General features: G+C 41.2%; 1 protein-coding gene across 3 annotated transcripts in view; it reads right to left on the reverse strand.

Moving 5' to 3' along the window:
• The window catches only part of TPO (thyroid peroxidase), a 211,446-nt gene that overhangs the window by 153,767 nt on the left and 37,326 nt on the right, over nucleotides 1–20,353 (reverse strand). For 2 of the 3 annotated variants that reach the window (XM_063442213.1, XM_063442212.1), the window contains exons 6-7: nucleotides 11,650–11,779; nucleotides 5,941–6,153 (exon numbers count right to left, since the gene is read on the reverse strand). In XM_063442213.1, the coding sequence (XP_063298283.1) occupies nucleotides 5,941–6,153; nucleotides 11,650–11,779 (343 nt within the window). The remainder of the gene's footprint in view (nucleotides 1–5,940; nucleotides 6,154–11,649; nucleotides 11,780–20,353) is intronic. The other variant, XM_063442214.1, reaches the window with a different exon arrangement.

Genomic DNA, 20,353 nt, shown 5'->3' on the forward strand with positions numbered 1-20,353 from the left:
CCCCCCTCTAGAATGTGTCCCCTGGGCTCCACCTAATGAATTTGTAGCTGAAGTCGCAACAGACCCCACGCTTCAGGTGTATAGGGACAAGGTTGGCACGGGTTCCCCCGGGGCGGAGGGAGAGAAGTTTATCTGGGATAAACAACTTTTATACAGGGAAACAACCAAACAGATTACGGGGTTAGACCCAATAGCGAGGAGACAATTAGTGGTACCACAGCGGTACCGGGCTGAATTACTCCGGATAGCGCATGATATTCCGCTATCCGGACATCTAGGGGTTAGTCGCACCAGGTACAGACTAACCCAGAGTTTCTTCTGGCCAGGGATTAGCCAGGAAGTACGCAGATATTGCACGACTTGCGATACCTGCCAGAGAGTGGGAAAAAGGGGGGATCGCAGGAAGGCTAAACTTCACCCCTTACCCATAATAGAGGAACCTTTTAGCCGAATAGCGGTGGATCTGATAGGCCCCCTCAATAAAGTTAGCCCGTCAGGAAAACGGTATATTTTAACGGTCGTAGATTATGCCACCAGGTATCCAGAGGCAGTGGCTCTGACCAACATCCACGCTGAGACGGTCGCGGATGCCCTCATGCGGATATTCTCCCGGATGGGATTACCCAGGGAGATTATCTCGGATCAGGGTACCCAGTTTACCGCAGAATTCACCCAACACCTCTGGAGGATCTGTGGCATTAAGCCTATCATCAGCGCCCCTTACCACCCCCAGACGAACGGGCTCTGCGAACGATTCAATGGTACCTTGAAGCAGATGCTCCGAACCTTCGCAGAGACCCACAAGGACTGGGAACGATTCCTGCCGCACCTCCTATTTGCATACCGGGAGGTGCCGCAGGAATCCACAGGGTTCTCCCCGTTTGAATTATTGTTTGGAAGGAGGGTCCGAGGCCCATTGGATCTTATTAGAGAGCATTGGGAGGGAGACCGGAGCACAGATGGCACTCCCATCCTACCATATGTGTTGGCCTTTCGGGACCGCCTAGAAGCGTTGACCAAGACGGTACGGGAAAACCTTCAGGAGGCCCAGACCCGCCAGCGTACATGGTATGATCGGGGAGCCAGGGACCGTAGCTTTCAGGTCGGGCAGAAGGTACTAATTTTAAAACCTGTCCGACATGATAAGTTACAGGCCGCCTGGCAGGGCCCATATAAGGTGGTGGAGCAAAGATGCGATACCACCTATATTATCGGCCCCTGCACAGGGACTGGGGGGCGACGCATGCTCCATGTGAACATGCTGAAGCCCTACCACGAGCGTACTGAGGAGGTAACCGCCATCTGTGCCCCTAACACGGAAGAGTTTGACAGCTTACCCCTCCCCGATTTGCTGGGGGATGGGCAGCTGTCCGGAGATTTAGGGGAGGTTACGCTGGGAGATCGGCTGAGCCCACAGGAGCGGATCGAGGTACAGCAACTATTGGAAGAGAAACGCGACACGTTCTCTAATGTACCTGGATACACGCCTCTGACAACTCACCGGGTCGAGACCCCAGGGCAACTACCCATGCGCCAGACGCCATACCGCATTCCAGAAGCGGTACGGGCAAACATGCGTAAGGAGATCGACGAAATGCTCCAACTGGGGGTGATTGAACCCTCAGACAGTCCTTGGGCATCTCCTGTAGTCCTCGTACCAAAGCGAGACGGTACGACCCGCTTCTGCGTGGACTATAGGAGATTGAACGAGAAGACTGTATCTGACGCCTATCCGATGCCCCGGATAGACGAGTTACTGGACAGAATGGCCAGGGGCCAATACCTCACCACTATTGACTTGTGTAAAGGGTATTGGCAAATCCCCCTGGCCCCAGACGCCATCCCGAAGTCGGCCTTTGTCACCCCATTTGGCTTGTACCAGTTTAAGGTCATGCCATTTGGGATGAAAAACGCCCCAGCCACCTTCCAAAGGATGGTGGATCGACTCCTAGATGGATTCCAGGACTATACATGTGCCTACCTGGACGATATTGCTATTTTTAGCAATACGTGGCAGGAACACTTAGCTCACATCGGAGCTGTACTAGATAGGATAAGGGAAGCAGGTCTGACCTTGAAGCCGGCCAAGTGTAGTATCGGCATGGCTGAGGTACAATACCTGGGACATAGAGTAGGGTGCGGTAAACAAAAACCCGAACCCGCCAAAGTAGAGGCTGTAGCCCAGTGGCCCACCCCTAGGACTAAGACCCAGGTTTTAGCGTTTCTAGGGACAGCAGGGTATTACCGGAAGTTTGTTCCCAATTATAGCGCCCTGGCCAAACCCCTCACTGACCTGACCCGTAAGAACCTTCCCCGCCAAGTAAACTGGACCCCGGAGTGTGAGCAGGCATTCCAACAATTGAAAAATGCACTGATAAATGCCCCTGTCTTGGCAGCTCCCAATCCAACTAAACGTTTTCTTGTTCACACAGACGCTTCTATGTTTGGATTGGGGGCAGTACTGAGTCAAGTCGGGGCCGATGGCGGGGAACATCCAGTGGCTTACATCAGTCGCAAACTGTTACCTCGAGAAGTAAGCTACGCCGCCATCGAAAAGGAATGCCTGGCTGTGGTGTGGGCCCTAAAGAAGCTACAACCCTATTTATATGGACAGCCCTTTTCCTTGCTCACGGATCACAACCCGTTAGTCTGGCTGAACCGGGTGGCTGGAGACAACGCCAGGCTGCTGCGCTGGAGTTTGGCGCTACAGCCTTTTGACTTTAATATCCAGTACCGGCCGGGTAAGCAGAATGGAAATGCTGACGGGTTGTCAAGACAAACTGACTTAGAGAAATGATCCGTGAGCCCCCGGACATCCCCAAGCCGATCCGTGTTGGATCAGACTGTGTATGCCGGCTTGTGGGCAAGGGGGAGCAGTGTAGCGGATTGGTACCGGGCTGTCCCACGACATGTATGAGAATAAGTGTATTTGGTCATATGGCTGGTTTAATGTGTATGTACATGTATAGAAAGCATGGTATCCGGGTATAATGACAGTTAAATGTATGTAAAGAATTGTATTCCTCTAGTTGTTCGGTAGAATCATTCAAATAAAACAAGGGAATGAAACTACCGAACAACCAGACCACCCAGGAATGAGTGTGCCTCCAATTACCGTTTGCAACAATGTTGCAAACAGGTAATTGGCAATCAGTGCAGTGTGGTCTTTGTCCTCTGGGTGGCCGCCATTCGGGAAACAAACACGTGGCGGCGGCCATCTTAAACTACCGAACAGCGGTGTTTTGCCGTCGAGTGTCTGGAACTAAAATCGGACACTTGACTAGGCAAACACCGCTGAGACCTCCATACTTCCAGAAATTCGTATGGAAACTACCGAATGACCCGCCGTTCGGTAGAAAGAGCCCCATAAACAAGGGAATTCATTCAAACCCTCTCCAGGCTCTATAACACAGGCAATTCGCCTGTTTTCATTCCCTTGTTTGTGACCGACCGCAGGGCCAAAATGCATGGAACTGTTTTCGGATACTTTACCCATGCGGTCGGTCAAATCTTTGGAACCCCATATCTCACGAACCATTCATCCGAATGGGCTAATTTTTAAGTATGTTGGTCCCCCAGAATAGAGCTATCTGGGGATGTTGGATTTGTGGATGTACCCCAAGTATTTAGGGTACATCCAAAACTCGGGGAAAACTGTGTACACAATAAGGGGATTATGATGCTAGAGGAGGGGAGGAGATCTGTGGGAGGTTACTACTTAGAGATTGGATAATGTCTTAAGTGATAGAACCTCCTCCCTTGCATGGGAGAGGGCTTTATAAGGAACTGTGGAATAAAGCTTGTCAGACTACTCCTGAAACTGTGTGTCGTCCAGTTATTGGGATTGCGATGGGGATACTGCTGTATTACTTTACCTGCTGGAAACCTTGCCTGTGGACTTAACATCACCTTGTTCCTGAGCCTCACTGGAATCTCTAGTGGAGAATAGCTGTGCAAGATCGGCTCTCCGCTACATATACATAGTGATATAAGCCACTCCCATACCAAGTCCCAGTATAATAGTCCCATCCTATTTGTCTCTAGAGATTCTAGTTGTACTGCTTTTGTTAGACTGTTATTTTCTGTCTCTTATTTCTTTGGTTGTTCTTGCAATATTACTGTGTTTTATCCTGTGCTCAGGGTCCCAGGTCAGCTAAAAGTTTTTCTTCCTTTTCCCTTGTTACTTGAGGTAACCCCTCTGGCTTATTTCACCTTGCTTTTTTCCTCTGCAGAATCTGATTTTATGGCTCTGTTCGGGTTGCGGATTCATTCACGCATTCTTTCCCGGATGTTTAGGCTGGTTTTGGTGCCACATTCGCACATAGTTTTTTCATGCAAATTTGTGTTTTCCTCCTGTGATCTTGCTATTTACACTGTGTTTCTTTCTGTCTCTGCCTCTTCCTGCCTCATTTCTCTAACTGCTGGTCTGGGCCCTTGTGAGCTCCCTTCTGTCCCTTCTACTGGGTTGATAGTTTGGGTGATTAACCCTCATTTCTTGCACTGCTTTTTCCTGACAGCATTCACTATAGTTTTCCTTTAAGAGAAAAACAATAAATAGTTTGCAAATCATTAGTTTTTTACCCAAATGCTGAAACCACTTGGTGTTATTGCTTTCTATTTATTCACTCTCAGGTCTATTTAATCAACTATTTGTAACAGTTAGGTTTACTCCAGCATATGAAAGGAGTAAACAATGAAATAAGGTTGAAAACAAATAATTTATATATTATATGGGTGATAACTGGTAATGCTGATGAGCATAATACAAGATCTAAAACGAATTGCAATGAAAGAAAGCAATACATTAAAATGTTCAGTATAACCCTTATCAAAGGAAAATTACAGAATTTTAAAACGATGGGGTTGCAACAATAGCACATCCTCCTTGGAATTGTGACACACAAGCTTCGGCATTCTTTTTTTGTTTGTTTGTTTTCTATCTCTTCTGAAAGGGATGGAGTGAGAAGCTATTACCTTACCCAAAAACAAATATACCACCCATAACTCTCAGAAAATACAGAGTGACAGTAATACATGAAAGATAAGAAAGAGAAAGAAAGAAGTGCAAACACACACACACACACACACACACACACACACACATACATACACACACAACAAACAGTACATAGATAGGGAAAAAAGATATACAAAGAGCAGGGACAGAGACCCACTTTCCATACAAAAGCAGGTCTACACACACATACCCACACAAACATTAAAAGAGTTTCAAATACAAGCAAGTGTTACACATACAAGCAAAAGGCAGAGAAATCAAAGAGAGATTGAGATATATCTGAACTAAGTAAGCAGTGGGACATTTTGGATCCCACAAAAATCATTTTTTGGATTTTGGATCCCAATTTTCACACCTCCCTATAACACTAACATTATGTAGGTTATAAATAGCTTCTAAGTGGGTTGTTGTATAGCCTATGTGCTATAGATTGTTTTTGAAGAAATGATTCTTGTGACCACTCACTAATCTATGAAATGCAGTGAAATAGAAATTGAGTTGAAAAAAAAGACTTGCAATCAATTTTTTTTTTAAACTGGGCTGTTTTGCAATTAATTTGTCAGTTCACCACGGTTTACAAATTAATAAATAACCATCTAGTCTTTGACAAACACAAGTTATTATAAATGTTTATCATCTAATTTATGACTGAATAAAAAAATCCATAATTAATATTCAGTAATTAAATGTCTATTTTTAGGCTCTGTCTAATCTTGATATAAACACAAAGTTTCATGGTCTGCATACAAATATGCTAATCAACAGTAAGTTTTTTTCATGTAGATATTAGCTTTGGGAATTTTAAGTCAATAGAGATACTATTACCATTAACAAAAAAATTATTTAAAAAAAAGAATGTATCAACCAAACGAATTAATAAGTATTTATCATTCTTAAATGAACATAGATTATAGCTCAATTACCTTTATAGGATAGCACGGAGGTTGATTCTCACATGTAGTTTTGCAGTCTGCCTGCCAGATCATTGTGAGTGAGGTTCGACTTATACTTTGTGGTGTAAAGGCAACATCATGGTCTATATATTGTCCCCATTCAATTATTATATGAGAATATAAATCATCATGCTTGGAGGCATTGTTGGATGCATGAATAATTTTTTTAGAGACTTCTCGAACCTACAACAAAGAGAGCTAAATTTATATTTACTCTTCAGCTTATTTTATCAAGACAAAAACATGTGCCAGTCTGGGACAACATGCTAAATTAAGACCAACCAACATGGAAACCAAAAAACATATTTTAACACTTTCCACCCAGAATAGCACCTGTTTTATATTGCAACATTGCCCCCAACAAGTGCCGGTGCAAGACTATTTTGTGCCCTAGGTAAGTAGAGCTACTTGCACCACCCCCAACAAAACATTTTTTTTCTTTGTGTCCCTTGCTGTCTTTTGTAGTTCCTATGTATGGCTCTTTTTCTCCCCAGCCCCTCAGTGACTCTTTGTCATTGTCCGTTGCCTTTTTTGTGCCTCTTTACCCCCTCAGCCCTCTGTGTGCCCCCTCATCCCTTTGTGGTCCCCCCCCCCCCTTTGCCTGCTCACCATCTTCCATGTAGCCTGTCTGAGACACAGACAAGGGTGAGAGGGTCTTCTGTTTCCTCTACCCAATCTGGCAGAAAGTGCTCACTGATAGCAAAGAGCAGCTTCCTGTCATATTAAGTAGGGCATACAGAATCTCCTCTATTGCAGTCTGTGGCTCGGCCACACTACATGCAGTGACTAGCAGGAAGGGAGCACAGTATTCTAAAAACATGTTTTTGTTTGTTTTTTGTGAAAAACAAAAAATTTGCATGCAAATAAATACAGCATAACAATTAGATATGCATTGGTGGTTGGGTGTCCCTTTATGATTTAATGTCCTCAAAATCCCATGGGTCACTTTCATCTATGTAAAAGATGCCTTACACTAACAATTATATTCTTAAACCATGCCTTATTGACATTATTTATGAAATCAGTGATGGATGACTGGTTTGTCTAGTAATATATCTCATACCTTAAGGGTCAGTCTAAGTGACAAATCCACTTCAGCTTAAAGCAACCAGCTTAAATCAAACCAAACCCCAAAAGCAAAATGCTTTTTGTGTGAAGAGTGTGTCCTCTTTTACAAAAAAGTGCACATTTAAATAGAAATTAGCACTTTTCTGAATTAACCATCTGAAATCCCCTTAGGTGTCAATTAGACAACTGGTCCTATTACTTCTTGGTTGTTTAGCTCAGTGGAGCTAAACTCAAGAGTCAGACAATTGCCCAGTGCTCCTGCCTTGCAAAGATTTCTAATTGAACTACATTGGGAAGTCTGTGATTGGACAGCCACAGAAGGTTTGGGCTGAATTAGAAGGGGAAGGCTGGAAAAGGTCAAGAGATTTGCAGCCTTTGCAATCTGGTTTTAGATATACTCCCAAGGAGAAAGGCATAATTTTATTATTATTGTATTCATATTTTGGACCACCTAAACTGAATAGAAAAAACATTATCCAATTCATTCATATTTTCAGTTCAGCTATTGAATTACCCGGAATTCAAAGTGAACTTCAAAATTTTGCCCAAATTAAAAATATATATATATATATATATATTAATCTCCAAGTCAGTTCTGTTTTCAGTGTGGCTATTCTTGTCTTGAAATTTAAACTTTTACATTGGTAAATAACTCTGCAGTAAAAATCTTCATGAATCAAGATACTTTATTATTAGCAATTACTTTACAAGTTGTAGATTTCATCTTTCAAATTCTTAGGATATATACAAATTAAGGACATGCTATACACTTCCGTACTCCCTCCTTTGATTTTAAATGACCTTCATTGATTCATTAAAATAGCACACGGAAGATGTAATTTTACACTAAAGAACAGTTTAGAAATATATCTGCTGAAATTAAGCCTCCGAGAGTTATGCTGCTTCCATTTGTCTATGTGCTGTGGTTCCAGCAATTCCCATAATACAGCAGAAAAGAAAATAGCAAAGTTTCCTATTAATATATTTCCTCGGATATATATTAGAGGCAACCATCAGGCCATTCCACTAACTATGAAGTTATAGGATATTATTCCTAATAGTTTTTTCAAGTTTAAATTTGCATGACTAATTTGCAAACTTCAAAAACCTTTTGTTCTGTTTGTGACATAGGAAACTTGCATCATATATTATTTACATTAATGCTAAAATGATTCATTTCTTTCTTAAAGAGGCACTATATTGTAAAGAATACAAATCTGTATTCCTAACATTATAGTTTCACAGTCCCCAGCTAATTGAAATATAAAAAATGAACAATTTTATTTATTTTTATTCCAGTGCCATGTCTTCCTCTGTACTGATGTGGACTCCTCCTTATGTGATGTCCTCCTGGAGGAGTGCCTACAGGATGACAGTCCAATACTCTTTATAGAGGAGAATTGGGGACCATATGAGTATGAAATGCACTTGCTATGATCGGCAATCAAAATCCTGTCACAGAGAATCACGAATGCAATGATTCTCTATGGCAAGCCGTAATGGCACTGTGCATGTGTTGTCATGGTATGTCCGAGTATAAGAGCCAGGAAGTAACAACTTACTTATGACAAGGCCTCTAATTGTTTTAAAACATTTTCAGAGCAAATTCAAAGGGGGAACTACTTTAGGCACTATAACAACTTCAATAAGATTATTACATGGACTACAGTGTTTCTTTATGTACCTTTTCTGTTCTACTAAAGTTCTTGACTGTATGTACAATGAAGAGCATTGCCAGATAGAACCTAGATTACAAGGGTAGGCAACCTTTGGCACGTCAGATGTTGTGGACTCCATTTCCACTGATGCTTTTCAAGCAATATGGCTCTAAAAGAAATATGGAAGATGTAGTCCACAACATCTGGAGTGCCAAACATTGCCTACCAAGTTTTGTAAGGTTTATTTTTGAAGTTTATTCTCTAAATAGTAAAATATAATGACTTGGAAACTAGATTTAGAACACAAGTTACATTCACAGTCTTGCTATTTCAGCCTAATTTATTTTTCATTTACACTGGATAGTAAATAAACTCTCAGGGAGGTATTCACTAAACATATTGCTAAATTTTGGAAAAAATTGTCACACTGTCACTATAGCTCAGTTGGATAGATTTCTAAATCAACAATTTTTCCTAAATGTTCCATTCATTAGAATACACTGTTTAGTATACTTAATAAAAAAAGAAAATATTATATGTGCAAATCAAAATGGCATGTAAATGCAATAGCAGATGTCCACTGTGATGAAATCTAGCCCTGGTCCCTCCTGGAAACCAAGCAGTGGGCCTTGGCTGAGGACGGCACTTAAATAATGGGGATGGAAAGGTCACTATATTAAAAAACCATGGGAGATGAGCGGGGCAGAAAATGAGGAGTAATAAAAGAATAGGGAAAGGGCATCCCATTGTTTCCCAAAGCCCCAATCCATAGGTTGCTTTCGGGGGGTGAGGGGGCAATTCAAAACATAACAAATTAATTGCATAATGCTGGGTGGACAGGCCAGTGTCCATCCCCCAAAATTTCGCCCTTCCTTCCCCACATCCCAAAGTCCTAGAGCCAGAGTTCTCTTTTTGGTTGGCTTGCACACCAGCCAATCAGATGGCTCTACTGACATTTCAAAGCATGGTAAAAACTTTTTAAAGCCTTTACCCACCATAAAAAGCTTTGTCTGTGTGGACTCCTTACAGCTCTCTCTTGGATATTTTTTTGCAGTACATTTTTCTTATCCTGTTATAATTTTTTCATGTGATGTGGCACCGAGTTATTATGGTTTATTCAGAAGAGATTTGAAAAGAAAGAAGACTTCTGACATGATTCTTCTGATGCCTTTGTTTACAGGAGTTACATGTATTGCCTCCATCACTATTATTAGGGTTAAGAGGGAGGGAGGGCCATTTTCTTAGGTGGCTGGCTAGTTGGCCCCTTGCCCACAGAGGTAGATAGAGAGAAGGGGCCAACATGTTAGGTGGTAGACAATAGCATGTCCACTCCTCCTTTTTCCATCTGTAACCACTTCAATAATACTGAAACAGAAACTGCCACACATGGGTGGTAGCTGGAGAGAACAATGGGATGTTCCACCTTACTGTTTTATTATCCACCACCCATGGGAGGGTGCTTTGGAGTGGACTTTAACAAGTTTAACAAGCTTTCACCCACTGGCCACAGGCAGGGGCGTGAACATTGACCTATCTAGCCCGCATTATTTAATTTCTGTCTTCATTCACTGACCATGGGTGGGATATGGAGGGACAAGTGATAGCTTGCAAAATGTCAAAGGGGACCTTTGCTACCTGGCTGCTCACTATCTAGCAGATATTATACTAAAATGGGGGTAATATTGACTGTAACGGACCGTTTCAGCAGACAAGGGGTTAAAATCCGTTTAGGCGATATTCACCAAACTCCCGAATTGAATACAAGTGAATGCACCAAACTCCCGAACTGGAACCTCACGAATAGCTGCTAGCAGACAAACAGGAAAAGCTCCCAAGCGGCTTACACTCCTGGCAATCAGTCTCTATCAGCATGCAGTGAATCCCCCCCAAGAACGAGACAGAGCTCCGTGTTGAGGGTCAAGCAGTGCTCTGTTTTAATTAACACTCACAGACTTTTTATGCAAGTCCCCATGCAAGGGGACATCCCACAGGGAGGGACAACATGTAACCAATCCTGTACAGTGAAACATAAAACACACCCAGCACAAACACATAAAATCCTCCCCTCTGCCTGTGATATAATTACTGAACACAATGTGTTAATGTAATTTATCACAGGCAGGAAAAGTACAGATTTTACAGCATATTCATAACTTCTAAAATATACATCACATTCACATAAAAAATATGTATATGTATATGTATATATGTATATCCACAATCAATCCATTCAGGGGAACAACATATCAAAAAATGGCATGAATCAGACCAGGGGTTCAGAAGTTAATAAAGTATATTTTGGGGCCTGGCTGGCAGCATGGCTATCTGGCCCAAACCGGTTTTACAGAGCCCTCTATCCTGGAGACAATGGGGAAAATAATCCAATTATATACAGGGATAGAGGCAGACTCCATTGAGCACATGTTACCAGTAAAACACAAAAGGATACAAAAATACATAACTCCTATCATACTGAATTGAACGGGCCAAATCTCCCAGGGTCCATAGTCACAGGGCAAGAGCCGGGCAACCAGGCTCCTCCAATACAATGTGGCGACATTGGTCTCGTCACATTGACCATGAGGTAAATTAAATAGCTTGTCCATTGCCCTTTCATGCTCTTATTTATTTTATGATACATCTATATGATGTTTCTGAGTTGCAGAATTCGGGCAAATCGCTGACCTCCCAACATTTCCATTACTTGTAATTAATTTAACACCAATGCATAAGTCTATTGTTTTTATAATTAAAGATATCAAACATGGTTCTTCCATAAACTATGAATTGTCAGGGATTTACCAGTAAATTCCAACCAAATTGAGTGGAAACATTTTCCAAGTCAGCTAACCTTTCAGATCAGTTATTTTGGCTTAAGATGTGCAAATATCTGTTGAATTTCTGGTAATTCATTGTTTAGTGAATCATTCTGCTAGTTTTGAAATGTTCTTACTGGAGGGAGATGAAATCCATTATAAAGAAATTGGGGATTCCAGCCCTTTGGTTCACTTATTCCATCTTCATATTCTGAAGGAAGCCAGCGAGCCAAAAGAGTATTTGAAGCACCCCAAGCTTGATGATTTCTAAGGAGACAAAATTGTTTAATAACATTATGCAGGGAAAAAAAACAATTGAAACTTAAATTTAATTTTTTACAGGTGGAATACTAAGATTTTTATCAGTGTTTCAAAATGTAATAACATGGTTAAATGAAAAACGAAATATCACATGGTAACAAAACATACCCACAATGCATCAGATTTACTCGAAAAACTGCCCTTTTTCTTTCATAATTTAATTTTAGGTCAAAATGTGATTTACCAGCTGAAAATAAAAGCATCCAGATCTAAACCACTCCATTTCAAACTGCAATACATTAACCTATTCAGTAGATGGTGCAGGTTTCTTGGTTGTAAAATTTAAATTCACAGCCAGTTATCATGTGGCTAAGGCTACATAAAGTGTTTTAACTCCTAAACGTCATAAAAACAGAGCAAAGAGACTGCAGGGGCATGACCACTACAACAAAATTGCTTGATTTAACTAAAAAAAATAAAAAAATAAATCACTTTTGAATCATTTGAATTCACTATAATTTTCATTTGGTGAATAGAATTGTATTCATCCAACTTTTGGGCAATCAGTAAGTAGTTCTGAATTCTGTAACTCTGCATATAGCCAAATGACCGATCAATGAAGCAGCCAAACAAAACAATGGACAAGCTGGTTTGATTGTGTATGATTCAGTGTTTTGTTCATGGCGCCTAACGAGACTATGATTAATTGCTAGGGTACAGCCACTAAATAAAACAAATACAAAAAAAATCTAAATAAAAAAAAATCAGGGATCAGTATGCTTAACCACTTAAGGATCACATGTTGGTCTATGCAGTCATGCAGTGCAGAGCTTTGAGCAGTGCTCAAAGTGAGTGCTGCTAATAGCTTTTTAAATGCCTTTAAATGCTGCGATAGCATGAGCGTGTTACCACTGTCATTTTTAAAAATCACTGCCCTCCCCACCCACACTGCCTGGCACTTTCCCTCCTAGCTTCAGGGAGAATCCCAGGGTCTGAAAAGACCCTGGGGAGGTATCTCTGCTTCAGAGCTGCTGCAGGATCAATGTACGGCAGTTGGCAGAGAGAGAGTTCACAGGATCTGAAATGGCAAAGGTTGCCTACCCTTGCCCTAGAGCAGTGATGGCGAACCTTTTTGAGCCCGAGTGCCCAAACCGCAATACATGCCAACTTTTTTTTCCTTAACCCCTTAAGGACACATGACATGTGTGACATGTCATGATTCCCTTTTATTCCAGAAGTTTGGTCCTTAAGGGGTTAAAGTGCCAACACGGCAATTAAACCTGGATACTGAGGTTTAGGTTTAGAAAAAACAACTCGTACTGTTGTCCAAACTAATTAACATCTTTTGTTTTAAAAGAACACAACAACAGAGAGTAAAATGATACAAATTTTAAATAATGATATAAATAGATAAAATTAAGTTTATATTTATTAGTATCTCCAACAAATGCAATACATACACACACAGACTGCTGAATACATACACACAGTCTGCTGAATACACACACACACACAAGACTGCTGAATACAGAGACTGATGAATACTCACACACAGTCTGCTGAATACACATACAGACAGATTGCTGAATACATACACACACAGACTGCTGAATACATAGACACACAGTCCGCTGAATACACACACAGACTGCTGAATATATACACACACACACACACGCACACAGACTGCTGAATACATACACACACACAGACTGCTGATTACATACACACACACAGACTCCTGAATACATACACACACACACACAGACTGCTAAATGCACGCACACAAACAGACTGCTGAATACACACACATACTGCATTGAGGGGTGTAGTGTATGTGTGTGTGAGAGGTGCTGTGTGTGTGGGGGGTGCTGTGTGTGTGCTGTGTGTGAGTGGTGCTGTGTGTGTCTGAGGGTTTCTGTATGTGTCTGAGGGTTGCTGTGTGTGTGGGGGAGGGGTGAGGGGGTGTTGTGTGTGTGTGTGGGGGTTGATTGTGTGTGTGTGTGTGTGTGAGGGGTGCTGTGTGTGTGTGAGGGGAGCTGTGTGTGTGTACGAGGGGTGCTGTGTGTGTGTATGAGGGGTGCTGTGTGTGGGTGTATGAGGGGTTACATAGTTACATAGTTACATAGCTGAAAAGAGACTTGCGTCCATCAAGTTCAGCCTTCCTCACATTTTTTTTGCTGTTGATCCAAAAGAAGGCAAAAAAAACAGTTTAAAGTACAATTTTGCAACAAGCTAGGGAAAAAAAATCCTTCTTGACCCCAGAATGGCAGTCAGATTTATCCTTGGCTCAAGCAGTTATTACCCTACATTGAAAGATTATATCCTTGAATATTCTGTTTTTGCAAGTATGCATCTAGTAGCTGTTTGAACATCTGTATGGACTCTGATAAAACCACTTCTTCAGGCAGAGAATTCCACATCCTGATAGTTCTTACAGTACAAAAACATTTCCTTTACCTTAGACGAAATCTTCCTTCTTCCAGTCTAAACGCATGGCCTCATGTCCTATGTAAAGTCTGGTTTGTGAATAGATTTCTACACAATGGTTTATATTGGCCCTGAATATATTTGTGCTGTGTGTGTGTGTATGAGGGGTGCTGTGTGTGTGAGGGGTGCTGTGTGCGTGTGTGTGAGGGGTGCTGTGTGTGTGTATGAGGGGTTCTGTTTCTGTGTGTGTATGAGGGGTGCTGTGTGTGTGTGTGTATGAGGGGTGCTGTGCAAGTGTATAAGGGGTGCTGTGTAAGTGTATAAGGGGTGCTGCGTAAGTGTATGAGGGGTGCTGTGTAAGTGTGTGAGGGGTGCTGTGTAAGTGTGTGAGGGGTGCTGTGTAAGTGTATGAGGGGTGCTGTGTAAGTGTGTGAGGGGTGCTGTGTAAGTGTGTGAGGGGTGCTGTGTAAGTGTGTGTGGGGTGCTGTGTGTGTGTCTGTGGGGTGCTGTGTGTGTGGGGGGTGGGGTGCTGTGTGTGTGTGGTGCTGTGTGTGTTTGTGTGGTGCTGTGTGTGTGTGTGTGTGTGAGAGAGGGGTGTGTGTGTGTGTGAGGGGTGCTGTGTGTGTGTGAGGGGTGCTGTGTGTGTGTGAGGGGTGCTGTGTGTGTGTGTGTGTGTATGAGGGGTGCTGTGTGTGTATGAGGGGTGCTGTGTGTGTATATGAGGGGTGCTGTATGTGTGTGTGTGTGTGTGTGTATGAGGGGTGCTGTGTGTGTGAGAGAGGTGCTGTGCTGTGTGGGGAGGTAAGGGTGCTGTGCTGTGTGGGGGGTAGGGGTGCTGGGGAGGGGTGCTGTGTGTGGGGGTAGGGGTACTGTGCGTGTGGGGGGTAGGGGTACTGTGTGTGTGGGGAGTAGGGGTACTGTGTGTGTGGGGGGGTAGGGGTACTGTGTGTGGGGTAGGGGTACTGTTGGGGGTAGGGCTGCTGTGGGGGGGTAGGGGTTCTGTGTGTGGGGAGGTAGGGGTGCTGTGTGTGGGGGGTACGGGTGCTGTAGGGGGGTTAACGTATTTAAAAAAAAAGTACACTAAATCTGTATCCCCCCTTCCTCCTGCTTACCTTTAATGAAGGATGGGGGACACAGCCATCCCTGGTGGTCCGGTGGTGGTAACCACTGCTTCCGTGTCGGGAGGCAGGGGGAGGGATCTGTGAAGCAGCTCCCCTGTCCTCCCGCGCGATGCTGTGGGGAGTGTTGCCATGGTAACGCGCGGCAACGCTCCACACAGCATCGCGCGGAAGGACAGGGGAGCTGCTTCACAGATCCCTCCCCCTGCCTCCTGACCCGGAAGCAGAGTTGGCGCCTGCCGTTTTGGGCAGGCAGGTGCCTACTCTGCATTAATGGCGAACCTATGGCCGCGTGCCCACAGAGAGGGCCCGGCGTGCCACCTGTGGCATGCGTGCCAAAGGTTTGCCATCACTGCCCTAAAGGCTAGTTTAACTTGGATATTTCAATCAGATAGTCTTATGGAAACATGTGCACTAGTCTTCCAACATTTCTCTATGTTTCCTGTAAAACAGATATGTTTTAATTTGCAGGTTTTAAACTACAGGGACATGATACCCAGACCACCATATTGAGATAAACACACACTGAGCATGCACATTAAGTATACACAGAAATCTCACTGCCCAATGGACACAGGCTGGTGCTGGACACCAAATAGATTTAATAATTGAAACCATATCACAGTCGGGGTCGGATGAGGTGACGATGTGCTCATGCATCGGGAGGTGGGGTCTGTGGGGTTGACGGACCGATCGGCTGTATGTGACTGCGTGGTAACAGCGTCTGAGGCGAAGGGACAATGGCAGGATAAATATAGATTCTAAGTTGTTTTCGGCAACTTTAGCAGAGAGAATAAAGACAGTGCTACCGAGCTTGGTCCACGAAGATCAGATTGGTTTTGTTCCCACCAGACAGGCAAGTCTAAATACAAGGTGTTTGATTGACATACTGGATTAGGGAGAGGGTACTGGGCATCCCCTTCTGACCTTGTCACTGGATGCAGAGAACCATTACACCTCTTGCCCACCTAATGAAAGAGATACTTCATTTTAGTGAGATATCCAACTATAAAATAAACCTAGATAAGACTGTGGCTATGTTTAAAAATTGTGATCCGCATATTAAAAAACAAATACTGGATATGTATGATTTTAAGGAGGCCAAGGGGAGTTTTAAATATCTAGGTGTTTTGCTTTCGATCAAAATAAATAAAATCATAGTCAAGTAAATGTTTTGAGAATTATTATATCAACTAATTTAACTTTAAAAAAGTGGAATAATTTAATGCTGAGTTGGTTAGGAAGAGTTAATATTATTAATGCCCATATACTCCCCAAGTGGACCTATTTCTTTAAAATGATAAAATTGAAGATACCAGATAGCTGGTTAGAGCTTGTCCAAAGAAGTTTTAGAAACTTTGTGTGGAGAGGAAAGAAACCCCAAATTGGATTAAATCATTTAACTAATAGCCCGAGCCAGGGTGGCATAAATTTCCCCAACATCAAAAAATATTATGAAGCTAGTATATGTATATATATATATATATATATATTTTTTTTTTTATTATTCTTTATTTTTTGTGTGCACAAGAGTAATCACAAGCTTTGGTGCGCCACAACAGCGACATCAGGGTACAATATTGAATATTTGCATTACAGGTTGTGGTAAATGATTGTCAGGCACATTTTTAATTAAAGTAACAAATTAGTAGTTGTTTAGGTTCTCGAATAGCGTAAACTTTTAAGTATTCAATGCAACTAACATTTATAAACACGTTCGACTCAGTAGCTTAAAGTAAGTGTTCATGGTGAGTGTTGTTTAACCCCTTAAGGACCAAGCTTCTGGAATAAAAAGGAATCATGACATGTCACACATGTCATGTGTCCTTAATGGGTTAAAGCTAGTATATTTTACCACATGCAAATTCTAACTAAAAAAGGAAGTAAGGGAAACATGATGGTTTAGATTGGAAACTAAATAACTGAATAGAAGAAATCTAATCAAACTTTGTTTTTTGAAGTAAGTAACTAATACGATTTTAACTCATATCTTCTCAATATGGTTTAAGTTAAGAAAAAGGATGAAAAATAATGGTAAAATATATGGTTTCATGGATTTGGAGATATTAGAATCTCTTATGGATGATATAACATTAGATCTTTGGAGCGAAAGAAATATCAAGGTTGTGAATTTCATTATGAGGGAGGAAAAAATTAAATCTTTTGCATCTTTAGTTCTAGAATTTGATCTCCCGAAATCTGAAATATTTAGTTACTTGAGAGTTAAATCATATGTGTGTAAGTATTTTGATGAAGGGAAAAAGAAAAAAATGCCAGATATATGAAGCAAGCTTTTGATCCAAGAGAAACTTAAAAAATCTTATCTAAGTGTTATTTGTTAGTTCGGTCAATGTCTCGACTAAACGATCTAAAATTTTTACAAAATGGGAAACAGAGCTTAACATTAAAATTGCTCCTTGTGTTTGGGGTGAGGTATTTGTTAGAGTAAATACAAATGCCCACAATGTTTCACTCAGAGAAACTTTTTATAAAGTATGTAATAGATTGTACATCATACCAACTAGGTTAAACAGATTTATCCTAATGCTTCAAAGATATGTTGGAGATGTATGGTAGCGGTCAGGAGTTACATGCACATATAGTGGAGATGCTCAAAATTTTAAAAAAAAATGTGGGATTAGGTTTATAGTACTCTATATAATATGGATAAGAAATTGATAAAACTCCTAATGTAGTAATATTATACTTGGGTTGGTCGATTGTTAGAGTATCTCAAAATTATCTGGTCACACATTGTTTTATAGCTGTTAAAAGTTTTATAGCGATACATTGGAAACAACCTATAGAAATTAAATATACGCAGTGGGTAAGACAATTAGTTTTCCAATTAAACATGGAACATGGTATAAGCTGGATAAATAACTCATCGGCTAAGAATAAATTGCTAAGAGAAAAAGGTCTCTAGAAAGCCCTTGCACTTTTGTAAGAAACCAGTAATGTTTGCACTTTAGAATTTTCTTATTTCTTTGTAAGATATTTAAAAGACTAAACTATTAAGATCAGGTAAATGCTCCTTTCTACGAGTTCAGTCAATATTCCACTCAGTCACAATGTATTATGTATGGGATGGTGTTATGTAGTTATGTCTTGAATTTTGTCTTATGAATGGTATGTTTGCATATACATGTCAAATTTTAGATGTGATGATAAAATCAAAATAAAGATTATAAAAAAAAAAAAGAAAGAAGAAACTATTTTTCCTGGATGCTCCATGTGTCTGCATGTCTAGTACACATTGAAATTGCAAAATATAAACAGTGCAGTTTCTCATAATCATCATCTATTACAAGTTAGCAATTTTGCTTAATTTGAGTTCTCAAGACTATTCCCTTTAAAAAAGACAAACTATCTGTGAAGGGTCAAACTATCTGAAATCCAGGCTGTATCCCCAGGCAGTGGCCTTCTGCCAAGTCTAGTGTATAGAATGCAAAGTAACTGTCCAGGTTATTGTAAATTTAAACAAAATCCAATAAGAATGTACTTTTTATGATTATAAGTACTTCAGATCCTATGGTGCTGCCAGCGTATGTGCTTTAGTGGCGTATAAAATTACATTACTTATTAACGACATTACTTATTAATATGCCTGATAGGTGAGACAATGATCAGACTTTTGGCTATTGACTGGCGTGTCTCTGACAAGACCGAAAATAAACTAGAAATGGGCTTTGCAGTGTCATTTTTACTGTATTGAATGGGCGTTTTTATAAAAGTTGCATTATTTTTTTTTTTTATAATAACCCTTCACTGGCAGAACTTTAGAGGCCAATTAAAGCTCACATCAAAGGGAAGACCCTGTGTGTGAGACGGGGAGGGAATTTCGCTTCTCAGTGCAAGCTCTCTATTCATCATGTATAGAAATAATTAATGACGTATGATGAGAATGTACAGGTTAGTTAATCATAGAAATTTAGTAACCCTGTCTTATCAGTTTGCATATTCTCTTAGACGCAGTCTATATGATCTCTGTAATGCTTTTAGAATGCTCTCTGTTTCAATATTTTGCTCATCTAGCATTGGATATGTGAATGGTCATAGAAATTATTTTATAAAAATTACAAAATCCTTAAAAAAATTAACTAGAGGTTCAACTCCTCTCCCTACACTCTCCAACACTAGTGGCTAACCTAATGTAGAGAGGGCCTTGGTGTAAGAAACTTTTTGAGTCCCCCTCTCATGATGCTTAGGAATCTACCATCTCCCTATTCTTACAGGGTTGTATGTGTAAACATTGTCTGTGTGTTTGAATTTAAGGACTTTTCTTTTTGTAATGCATGTGTGTGTGTATTTGTTTGTAGTGTTGGCATTTTAATGCAGTTGTGTGCTTTTATATACTGTTACCATTTGCATGCCGTGGTGTATTTTTGTAGTTCTGGAGTTTGAATGCAGGGTTGTATTCATATGTAGTGTCGGTGTTTGAATGTGCATGTACACATATATAAGCACAGACACATACACACAATGACACCTACACACAGACACGCACACAAACTGAGATACACAAACATATACACACACATGCACAGATACACACATATAATGTATAAATTATAATTTACATATTCTAACCACCCTCCTGTTACTATAATTTTTTTTGTGTTGGGAGATGGTCTCCTTGGGTTCAGTGGGATCTGGTTGCAACAAACCGCCCCCTCTAAGCATGCGCACTCCCAAGACTCTTTGCCATTAAATATATTATTTGTGCATTAATTGAAAGAGGAAGCATGCACGCAAAAACAGTGTTTTGGTTGGAATAACCCCTTCAAAGTAAATCACACCCTGTCTGGGTGCCCTGCAGGTGTGGAAGTCATAACTGTGCAGCTTTTACACAGCAATTCTGAGTGCTGGGCAGAACGATCAATGGGGAGAAGAGTGTGAGGAATGTGAAGGGTGTGCAGCAAAATGCATATTTGCCTGTCTACCCAAAAATCTTTGCACTGCAAGGGAGGGCCTTGATCTCCAACTGCCCAAGGGCAGTGTGGGTTTTCAGTCTGCCCCTAAACAAAGCATG

The sequence above is a fragment of the Pelobates fuscus genome, chromosome 2, assembly GCF_036172605.1.
Source record: "Pelobates fuscus isolate aPelFus1 chromosome 2, aPelFus1.pri, whole genome shotgun sequence".
NCBI classification, from domain to species: domain Eukaryota; kingdom Metazoa; phylum Chordata; class Amphibia; order Anura; family Pelobatidae; genus Pelobates; species Pelobates fuscus.